At 46.9% G+C, this 11,649-nt stretch overlaps 1 protein-coding gene across 1 annotated transcript in view; it reads left to right on the top strand.

The window, feature by feature from the left end:
• The first annotated feature begins 381 nt into the window (after positions 1 to 381).
• Positions 382 to 11,649, top strand: part of SETBP1 (SET binding protein 1) — a 261,896-nt gene continuing 250,628 nt past the window's right edge. Inside the window, exon 1 of the mRNA XM_009647701.2 lies at positions 382 to 877. Within this exon, the coding sequence (XP_009645996.1) occupies positions 382 to 877 (496 nt within the window). The remainder of the gene's footprint in view (positions 878 to 11,649) is intronic.

Here is an 11,649-nt window from a genome sequence, read left to right as displayed (position 1 = left end):
CAATACACATGGCTGTCATTTCTTGGTTTGCAATACCATATTGAGCCCTCAGAAATGCTGGCCAGCCTTTGTTCCCATTTTGCTTCAGGGAAGACCCTTGAGATGTGGCAGGGGAAGCCCAGGCATGCCCTGTTTCAGTCATCTCCACACTTGTGTTTGCTACATGTATGCATGCTAACTTCCTTTTTTTTTTTCTTTTCTTTTCTTTTGACAGTGGCAGATTTGGTCGCTTCTGAGCTCCTTGCAGCCTCTGGGCAATCGGGTCATTGAGTTCGGCAGAGTTACCATTCATTCCCCGGGATAGTACTTGCCCTTGCTCTCCTCATCCCCTCCTGAGCTCTCCTTCCCTCTGATAAAACTCCAGGGCGTTGCAGTCTTGCTATGGAGCCCAGGGAGGCTTTGGGCAGCTCCCGGCAAAGGGGGAGCGAGGCAGACTTTCTGCCCACCACTGTCACCGCCGCAAAGCCTCCACCTGCCTCCAGCTGCACGGGGGAGACGATGCTGGCTGCAGCGGGCTCGGGGAAAGGGATCCCAGTGAGCGGCGAGAGGCTGGAGCCTGAAGAAGAGGATGAATTGGGTTCTGGGAGAGACGTGGATTCCACTTCCAACGCAGACAGCGAGAAATGGGTGGCAGGAGACGGCCTGGAGGAGCAGGAGTTTTCCATCAAGGAGGCTAACTTCACGGAGGGGAGTTTAAAACTAAAGATCCAGACCACCAAGAGAGCTAAGAAGCCCCCAAAGAACTTGGAGAACTATATTTGCCCTCCTGAGATCAAAATCACCATCAAGCAGTCTGGGGAGCAGAAGCTTTCCAGAGCTGGGAAAAACAGCAAAGCAGCTAAAGAGGAAGACAGATCACACTCCAAAAAGAAGGTAAGTCCTGTCCTTTCCCATATTTCCCCTTTCTCTTGAAAGCAGAGGGATGGGGTAGGATTAAGCCTGTTCAAACAGTTTGTGTCCGAGGCATAACCTTTGCAAGGTCTGCGAAGCCCGGCTTGGCCATGGAGGAGGTAATACAGAGCGGGTATCATCCTGCCCTTCAGGGATGATCTTGAACTATCCTTCAGAGGAACCAATTCAGAAGGGATCAAAAGTTCAGCCGGGCCTCTTCTATTTTTGTGCGTAACTGAGATTTGAGATTAATCATTGCATGAGTGATAAATGAAGGAGCTCACTTCTAAACTGCTTTGTGTCTGAGTGCTAATACTCAAGCCTTTTGGCAGTTAAAGCTTTTGACTACATTTTTAAAATACAGGTATGTGCACAGCAAACAATTGAATCCATTCTTGTATACTGGGTGAAGGGCTCCATTATTCTTGATTACAGCATTGTGCTAGCAACACTGTAGTTATGCTTCAGAAAATACTTCCATTATAAGTCTAATTTTCTTCCAGATGCGTATCATTTTCTTGAAATACCCTTCTGGAGAGAAATCTTTGGTACTTTTAAGTTTGGGTAAAATTGATCTTTTTTTTTTTTCATTTAGTCAAGGAGAGGAAGAGGGAAGGGAAAAAAAGAAAATTCTGTCTTTGTATGAGCTGTTTTCAGGAGTACGCTTTTGTTTTGCTCTTGGCTTGATTTTTCAGTAATGTGCCCTACACTTAGTCTTTAAAACCAATTTACTTCAAGTGTTTTAAGCAGCACTGGTGGGGGCAGGGACAGCTGGTGACTGCTCATGTTATTTTGGGTGCAGTGGTGTTTTCTGTCCTAGGCGTTAGACAAAGGAGCTTTGGTCGGGCTGAGGCTTTATCACAGTACAAATACTTCACCTCTGCTTTCCTTAGCAACATGTGGGCATCATGATGGGTTCAGATGGGAAACCAGAGTTGATGAAAGATGGGAAACCAGAGTTGATGAAAGACTCGTGAGCATCTCCAAAACCTGGACAAATTCATCTAGGATGTAGACATCCACTGATTAGGACTCAGGGGTGACTTGGTTTTCCTGCTTATGCTGCTTGGATCCTTTGCTGTGCAGAAGGTCCCTGCTTCTCTCGTACCTTATGCTCACAGGGCTACTTTAAGCCTTGAGGAGGCTAACTGCCAGAGACTGTCCCTGGAGACAGTCTCCTCAGCAGACTGACTTAAACCAAAAAATCTGGTAACTCTAAATCACTTTTTGAAGCACCCACTGGAACATTTCCCACTGGCTCAAGGCAGAGCCCAGGGAGATTAACATTGCTCACTCTGAGAGTACTTCTCTTGGAAGCTGAACTTGAAAAAAACGCAACAAAAAATCAAGGACACTTTTTTTCTTAGAATCCTGCAAAATGGCATACTCCATATGCATGAAAAAAAATAGGTCTTTTTAGCACAGAAAAGGTTTGGCCCAGTAATACACTGAGAAGACATTTTCCCACCTATCAAGAAGGATGGGCTGTCTTCTTAGCACTGAGCAATGTCTTATTTCTGCTCCCTTTTCCTCCCTGAATAGTTGTAGGGGTCTCAGGGGAATTAGTGGTTGTGTGAGACCATGCTCAGTGACAGCAAAGGTGTCACAAGCAATCCCTCCATGGCCATGCAGGGAGAGAAAAAAAAAGACTTGCAAACCACTGCCTACCACACATGGGCCATGGACAGTATGACTGCTTAGAAATCGGAGCTTTCATTTCTAGTTATCACCCCGTCAGACAGGTATGGAAGGCATGTTCATTCCTCCATGTGGCCATCCAAAAAGGTTAAATAAATAGAGTTAACTATAAGGAAACAATGTGGAAAAATACCCAACCCCAACAACAAAAAGCACCTTGTAGTGTGTTTATGCTGAGAGCGAGACTTTCATTGCAGAATGATAAGGGGTTTGGAAGAAGTGGATCATGGCCCAAACGTGGCTGCATCCAGCTCACACTTGTGCAGTGAGGTCCGAGCTGGCCGGTGCTGTGTTCACACCCTGTGCACAGGCTGGAAGCACTTTGGGACAGCGCTGGCCTAATCTAGCCATTAAAACAAAACAAAGAAAAAAAAAAAAAAACAAACCAAAAAACAAACCAAAAACCCCAGCAGGTGGATGGTCTGAGCAGATGGGGAGAGGGCTGCTGCACCGGCGCATCCATTAGCATAACACCCAACGGCTGCTGCACAGCAGCTGCTGAGCTGGGGATGCGGCAGAGAAGTCCCCAGCAGGGATCTGGAGGACCTCAGTGCTGAGGTCTCAGGGGGTTTGATGCCCGGAGACCTGCAGCTTGCACCCCCAGGATGGTAAATATCCTGCTTCTATGCGGCTGAAGGGATTTTGCCCATGACTGCCTCTGAGCTGGTGGGTTGCAGGATCAGGCCTTGGCTGCAAGCATCCCCTATCAAGGGGTGATGAAAGGCACTACAGGAGAGGGAGGTTGGAAATTGGTAGGAGAAGGGTTGCAGTGCTGGCAGCATGATTGCTTTCATGGCCAATGTGTGTGTCTCACGACAGTCATGGAAATTTTTTGCGAAAGATAGTTAGGAGGAAACAGCAAGCTGAAACTTGAATGGAGCTGAAGCTGTCTGGTCCACCTGGGGGTTTCCCTGGAACAGAGGAGCATGCAGGTACCTCTGCATGCAGAACTGATCACAGCTGCAGTAGTGGTTTAAACAAAAAAAGTTCTTGTCACATTTAAATGATTCTGGCGTTTTTGATATTTCAGAGTTAGGCTGTTGGATTGCCTGTTGCTTTAATCAGCACAAACTCCAGAAACGCAGCTACCAGCAGCAGCAGGGAACAATGCATTTAAACCAGCAGGGCAGATCTTCAGCTGGCATCACTCCACTGTCCTCAGTGGATTTTTGCCTGGAGAGTTTGCCCTGGTGTACACATTACCCTTGCTCACGGGAGTGGCATCATTATCTGAGTTTACCACCTTGCTTATGGATGCAGGGCATATATATGGGCCTCACAGACCGGTGTGTAAGGATGGAGCGCTGAGCATAACCTGAGCTGCAGGTGCCATGCTTGTGTCTCCAGTGGGCGGGAGCCATGTCCTGTACCTCATGGAGTAGCACCTGGATTTACCTTTCCCCCTGGGGAGGAGCAAACTCTATCAGGGCTTGAAAAATCACTTAAGTTTGTTGCATAATAATTTCAGCCACATCTCCAGTGGTCCCCAGTGCTTTGAAATACCACTTCAGCATTCTTGCAGGAGTTTCAATACACAGAGCACAGAGGGCAAGTAATGAAAACATGGAAGCAATTTAAGTAACAGCATGTGGGTACGCAAAGGACTGGTAATGCCAGCAATCTAAAAAGAGGCTGTGAACGGGGGATATAGCATTTATTCAGTGGCCACTTAGGGAGGAAGAAGATATGCCTGTTCCTAAGCTTTCCACTGCTCTGCTAATTAGGCAATAGTGGCTAGTGCCTGATTTCTAAAGCCGTGGTCCAGGGAGTGGTGGTGATTAGAAGGGGGTTCTGTGGAGATCCACGCTTCTCATGTGCTGAAGCCCAGTTTTTCTTTCCCCCTTTGATTCCAGCTGCTACGCTATATTAAAAAATATAAACATACATTAAATACTTTACTCATGTTGCTTTTCTGTGTGAGCAATTGCCCCAGGGTTGTTATGCGATCAGGAATGGGAGAGCAGGGCATCCAGGAGAGTATCTTGCTGGGTACAGTTGCTGATGCCCCAAAGCAGGGAGGAAAGCAGGGGGTGAGAGAGCATCAGTGTTGGGAACCTCTGCTCTGCCAGCTTGAATGCTTGGCTGCAGCCCAACCACTTTCAGGGTTTCTTTTAAGTCATGACCATGCCAAGTTTCACATCAGCTTCCCCTTCTTGAAAGTAAGAGTGAAGGTAGTTTCCTAACCCCTTTCCCAGGACTGGTCAGAAGGTGAATTGTAGTTTGGGCTGTCCATGTGGCCGCTCGTGCAGCAATTGGAAAGTGTACAAACGTTCTGTAAGCATTTGCTCTTATTTCAACCCTTCAGCGCTTGGGGATGGAGTGAGCTGAACCCTTGCCACTTCTAAACCCACAAATGGCTCCATTTCATTTAGTCTGATTGGCCAAGGAGGGAAGAAAAAAGCCAGGAGCCCAAAGGATGTCCTGCTGGCATGTTTGCAAGCCCTGCAGCCGCTGTGCTCCCACCTGCAGCAGGGCTGCTCGAGTCCCATGTCTGCAGCATCCCTAAAGGTACCTTTTCTTTGCCTAAGGAAACATGTTGTCAGTCTGGAAAGGCACTGAAAGTATGGCACCAAATTGCAATAAAGGAATCCATCAGCATTCCCTGCTTGTCATGTAGCATTAAACAAGCCCCAGATAAGCCGTATATCCCTGGTTTTGTTTTATTTCACCTTTTTCCCCCCCTCCCTGCATTTGCTGCTCTGTCTATTTTCCTGTGTCTGCAAACACTTCATTTTCTACCCCCTTCTTTCTTTAAGCATAGCCTGAAAAAGTTTCTTTGGAGCTTCCATCATATGCATAATGTCCTGCTTTGGGGGATGTAAACTTACTTTTTTGGTAATTATTATTGCACTGGGGTTTTTTGATAGCTTGGGATGGGTGAATGCATTTTATTGCTGAGAGATAAGCGGCAGCAAGTCAATTGGAAGTAAAGCTTCCTTGTGTGCAGTCAGAGGAAACTCTGTCCTTGGCTTTTCCTCCAACATTTTTTTCCCCTTGAGTTCCCGTAGGTATTTGCCATTTGTCTGGCAGGAACCGTTCTAGTGCTTTTCCCCTGGAAATTCAATTTGTTGTCTTCCTTTCCTCTGCCCCACACACGCAACTTTCTCCTGCAGCTCACCTTTCCTCGAGGACTCTCTCGTTCACATGCACTCCTCCTTCTTCCAGAAGATCATGAATGCTTCCCCCCTCTCCTTCCCCCTTCTTTGTGTCACTGGCTGCACATTGCACTTTCCCTGCAGGTTCTCATGTGCATCCGCAGCTCTTGTCAGATTACCCCTGTGTCAGACTCTTCTCCCCGGTGATTTGTGTGCATGATCATCCAATTGCTCATAGTGCATGCTTATTCCTCTTTGCTAAGGGCATTCCCATGTAAGATGTCCTCTGAGTCAGCTCTTCCTGTTGCAATCCCAAACATGGCTCAGGGAGTTGACATGTTTGCTCCCTGTGCTGCACGTGGCTTAGCAAGGAGGAGAAGGCCCTTGTGCATTTGTGGCGGTACCTCCTTGAAGTGGCAGGCTTTGATTTACAGCTTCTTTTTCTTTTTTTTTTTCTTTTTTTTTCACAAAGAATGGAGCCTCCATAGCCCCTTCAGCCTGGACCTGTTTCTGTGCCAGTATTGTCCCCACTCTTGGTTAGCTGAGAGGTTGTTATAAATGATGCTGGTGGCGGCAGCTGGTGGAAGCTCACACCAGCAGTGTAGACCTTAGCCTGTGCCCAGGTTATGGAACAGTGGTAGAGTCCCAGAAGTGCCAGCACAGTGGGGAAGTAACCTTCTAGCTGTGTTTAAGGCAAAACTAGCTTTTGAGCAGCTGAGAGACCAATTCAGAGCTGCTCTAACAGGTATGGGGCTCCCATTTTTTTTACAGTTTTTCTACACACATGCACAGTTGCAAAGCTACGCAAAGGCAGCTCTTTGATATTCATCCCAGCTTCCTTTTTGGGTAGCTTTTCATTCTACTACATTGTTGAAGACACAAATGAAACAGCTACAGTTTGGTACCCTCCTACTACAACTACCTTTGGCTCCCCCCAGAAAGAGAGCAGGAATTAATTTCTTTGTAAAAATTTCAGAGCTTAAGACACCAGTTTTGCTATGAGCTGAGAGCCATTCAGGCCCAGGCTTGTCTTGGTCCTTGAAGGCACCTGAGGCACCAGACTGGGAGCTGAGTCCTCTTGGGCCCCCCACATAGTCACCTGGAGGAGGCTGGTGCCTCCTGAAGGTGGTTCAGTCCTCCCTGTGAAGAGCATGGAAGGCTGGATTGGGGCTCTTACCCTTCCTTCTCCTTCTCCAAAACCTGCTGGAGTGGTGTCTGCCTTGCATTGTGTCATGGGTATCTTGTGACAAGAATAAGGCAGAGTTTCTTTTCCAGCTCAGTGCTTTGCTTGAGCCAGCTGACGTTCCCAAAGAATTGTGACCCTTTTTCTGCATGTAGTGAAGTATTTCTTAAAGAAGCAAACGGATGGCAATGAAAGGATGGGATGGGGAAATCTAAGCAGGCTTTTACTGCTTAACGTGGAGTGACAAATGAGGAAGACTCACTGTATTTGATTAGCTGCCATATGACCAGTGCTTGTGGAGGCTGTCCGTGCTGAGGACAGGTTTTGTTTTGCAGCAGTCACTCCCACGGCTGAGTTTCGATGCCCTTCTGTGACATTTCCTTGTTTGCTTGTGCTGTGCCTCTCTTCTCAAACCATGACAAAACGAACCCAGTGGTCTTTGTGGGGTTGAGGAGACACTGCAGGGAAGCAACCGGGGACGCAACTGGGACCAGTGCAGGGAAGATGGGGATCCAGCTGGAGGTCCCGCAGTCCCCACCACCAAACCACGGGAGAGGATGGGTGCTGCTCCCAGCAGCCTTGTAATGGCTTTGCCCAGCCACCGGAGGGCGGGTGTGTTTTTGAAAAAAAGGTGCTGCTCCCAGCAGCCTTGTAATGGCTTGGCCGAGCCAGTGTAGGCTGGTTGTCTTTCGAAAGCACTGTAGCCTCCAGGCTAACAGAGATGTGCTGGAGACATGACGTGCTGGTGTGTGCATTCAGAGCTGCAAACCTCTGTACTACTTGTGTCTTCATTTGCAGAGGTTTTGGGATGCGCAGGGGTGTCAGTCCTTCATGCACATACTCACATCCCTCCAGCATCAACTTTTGCATGCAGCGCTCCTTCTCCTCTCCTTCCAGGCTTGCCTGACCACAGATACCTTCAGCTTTTTTATCTCAATAACTTTTCACACACACATGCACACCTAGCTAACCCCTCTCAGGTCAGGTCTAATTCTTTGCATGCTTAATCCCCAGATGGGCTTCTTGCTGCCTACATTCCCCTCACTAGACAGGGGGACTGTGTGATGGACTCATCTTGAGTTCATCTAAATGGAAAGAGGGGCTTCACCTGGTGCCCTCAGCTTGTATTTTCTTGATTTTTTTCTGAGAGCACTGAAGCTTGTAAAAGTTGGCTTCTGACCACCTCTCGTGTTGCTTTTCTGGTGTCTTATGATGACTTAACTTGCTGGCCAAGTCTTCTTTGGGAGCCCCTCAGGGGTCCCTTCCTTCTAGCCAGAGAACAATTTGAGCAAAGCTTTTTTGAATATTGTATCTCCAAGACTTCTGTTCTTATGTCCATTTTAATCAAAATTGGTCAAAATATTAGAAAAAAGAAATGAGAGGAACATGCAGGCAGGCAAGGAGTTTGTGTGTGCATTCACATACACAAAAACATGGTGTGATCACGTTAGCCTCATTTCCTTAGGAAACCAGTTTAAAAATATCCAGAGTAAACATGCATTGTTTTGTTTTTTAATGCTGAGACTTTTCCAGCTCTTGAACCTTAAAATGATTCCATGTGATACATGACCCTCGAGGACAAGTCCAGTTAGCTGTGTTTTTGTAAGAGCGTTATTTTCCATTTCTTGCCATGACCTCTAATGTGAATTAGACCAATGGCTGTTGGCTTCTTCATTTCAGGACACAAAGTGCTATTTCTACGTCGTGATTATTTTTGGGCTTCGAGCAGCAGGCAGTTGCTATCAGGAGAGAGATTCTCAAGCCGTGGTGCATGCACCAGTACCAGTACACTGCTTCCAAGTAGGAGGGCCAGCCTGGAAAAAACTCTGCTTCTCCAGAGTGGTATCAAGCAAAACATCTTGTTCTTACCTGTTTGGTTTTTTTTCTTTTCTTTTCTGGAGCTGTGGGCTAGCAGTGAAAGGGACAGCGGAAGGGCTGTAGTGTCTCACTACAGAAATGAGGTTACGTATTTGAGATGTGGCTTGGACTGTGGCCACTGTGGAAGATAGCATTGCTGACGATGAGGACATGGTCGTTGAAGATGGACAGTCAGCTGCAGCTGTGCTTGCAGAACTAAGGGTGTCTCTGCCAGGCTATTTTTAAGATGGTGCCCCATGTTCCTATTGTACATCAATGTCTACTGTTGGCAGGTCCTGTATGAAGGCATCAGGAGAGTCTGTCCTCCTGCAAGAAGTTCACAGGCTCTGTAGAAATAAAAGGAGAAAAGAAACCATGTTGTCTCTTAGTATAGTATGTGAAATGGACTAATGCGATTAAGTGACTCACTCAAGGAACGTGTCGTAGTCCAGAGTAACACTCGGGCCTTTTTCACTGAGCTGTGAGTTGCTTAACCATGATACAACTGAGTCTCCCAGGTGGTGGCCTGATCTTCAAGCGCTGGGTGCACAGCCCATTTGGAAGCCAGTCCTTTTCTACTTGTCCTTGAAACTGGTGAATTTGTTTCAAAATTATTGATTTCCTGCATCTTCACTGCTAGCTTAAAAACAAAATTTATCTCAAAGAAGAGTGAGGGCTTGATGCAGAAATGAGAGGGGTGGAATTTTGGGGCCAGAATCCAATCAGTCAATCTAGATGCCCTTAGTTGTCCCTTCCGGTCTGTAAGCCCTAAAATGTGGTAAGAATCAGATGAGGAATATTTACTGGAGAACTCATTATCTTCTCATCAGTTTCTCATGGCTCTCTGTTTCACCTGGGTGGCAAGGTTTGTAGAGAGAGATGATATCTTTTATTGACATCAGTGTTACAACAACTCTACCGCTATAAACCTGGGTGGTTCGTTGAGGAATTTCAGCACTTCGCAGTGTTGTATCTTCGTGTGAGCAACTCTCCATCCGCACGGCTGAAAGATGAGAATCTGCCTGGAGAGGATTTGCGGGTAATTTTGCCTTGCCCAACACTCTTGGGAAGAATGCAGTGTCACAAGCAAATGAGCCAGAGGCCACAGCCCTGTTCTTCTCACTGATGGCTCTGTCTGACCAGGTGAGGGCTGAGCAGTGGGTCCTCAGATGTGTCACCACGGATCACACCCTTGCTTCACCGTGGGACAATGTTGCTGGTTCCCCACTTGGTGCCTCCGTGAGAAGCCACTTCTGTTACGTGCTTGGCCAGCGTTTCACAGGAGGATATGTAGGAAATAGCTTCCTCATACCTTCGAGGTAGAGCCTACACTGTAATTGCTAAATGGACTTTTTTTCAGTAGTGTCCCCTGTGCCCCAGTATATACTAAAATTGTGATGGCCTGGGTAGCTACATCAAAATTTTAGCTACTATATTCCCCGGTTGCTAATTTGATGAAAGTTCACCCATAAGACTAAGAAAAATAGAGCTGAGAGACGTATTTTTCCACTAGGGAGCAGCAGCACTAACAGGGGCTTGATCAGTCCTCATTTCTGCCTCCCACCAAAGTCTTTTCAGCTGTAGGTACAGTCCTTACATTAGTATCCTGCCTAATCTGTATTAGCAGGGAGCTTGAAGGCCCTTGTTTTGTTGCATGGTCCACTGGGAACTTGGTACTGGATTGACAACACCTTGTACTTCTTACACCCCATGTATGTGCAGGTTAGGTGGGGACAATTAATTAATCCTGCTTGTTGTCTGACATAGCGTTCACCAGCACTCAGCTGAGCACTCTTCCCAAAGACAGCCTCTCGCTTTCCATGGGATACTTTTCTTCAATAATTTATGTTACCATTAGGACAAATTCCCTCCAGCCTTTTCTCTCTCTCTTGTCTTAATTCCATTGCATTACTTGTAATTATATTCCTGATTTGAAGGAGAGGTGGGGGAAAATCCTCGTTTCTTCTGTGACTACAGCACAGTGATCGCAAAAGGAATCAGGAAGAGTGTGATAGGGAGGGATCAGCCTGTCCTTAGGTCATTGACTCTGGGCATGGACAGGAGCTACTATTAGTCACCTGGGGACAGCAACTGTCAAAGTGCTTCATAGGAATCTGTCCAGCATGGTGCAGCTCTTTGGGAGGGCAGTAGATCCTTTGCCCCTTCCTGTGCCTTGGTTGGCAAGATGTGGTGCATAACCAAGTCATGCTTCATCCTTGGAGGCAACTTGGGTGCTTCAGATGTGGAGTCCTTGGGTCTGCTCAGGCTACCCTTGAAAAGAGAGTGAATTTGGCCTTTGATATCATCTAGACGGAAGAGGAGGTTTTAAAGACAAGGGAGGGCAGCTTGTGATGGACAGCCAGATCCCTAACCTGAAGCATTTGGGTGAAATAGAGGGACTGACAGTGACCTGGCTTTCTGCATCTGCAGGACTTCATATTACTGATGTGTATGTAAGACTTTAGTGAAGTAGGACCATTGCTAATTACTGTCTAAATAAGCCTTTTACTATTTTGTTGTGAATCTGGCCGCTGAACTTCACTTCCACCTGCTAAGATGTTGGTGTGGGAGATTGTCCTAACGTACTGAAAAGGTGGGATGGAAACTTAGAGAAACCGTGTAATTTTTCATTCTATGTGGCCTGACTTAAGCCAATAAAATTTAGCACGAGCCTGTGGGGTACAGCAGCTGCATGCTGGAGATATAAGTCGACTCAGTCCATCTTGGCCACATGGTTTAATAGGCCTCTGTGAAATCCCTGGGTCAGAGGCCAGCCGCCATGCCTATCTTTGTCACATCTCGGTGATGTGTATCCTGGCAGGTTTTTCTTTTTGTTCCCTCCCCGGCATGGAAAGAACCATCTGCCGGGTTGGCTTTCAGAAGAATTTAGAAAAATACCAATTTCCCTTTGTTGCAAGAAGAGGC

The sequence above is a fragment of the Egretta garzetta genome, unplaced genomic scaffold (assembly GCF_000687185.1).
Source record: "Egretta garzetta isolate BGI_Z169 unplaced genomic scaffold, ASM68718v1 scaffold179, whole genome shotgun sequence".
Taxonomy (NCBI): Eukaryota; Metazoa; Chordata; class Aves; order Pelecaniformes; family Ardeidae; genus Egretta; species Egretta garzetta.
This window is presented reverse-complemented; position numbering and strand designations above follow the sequence as displayed.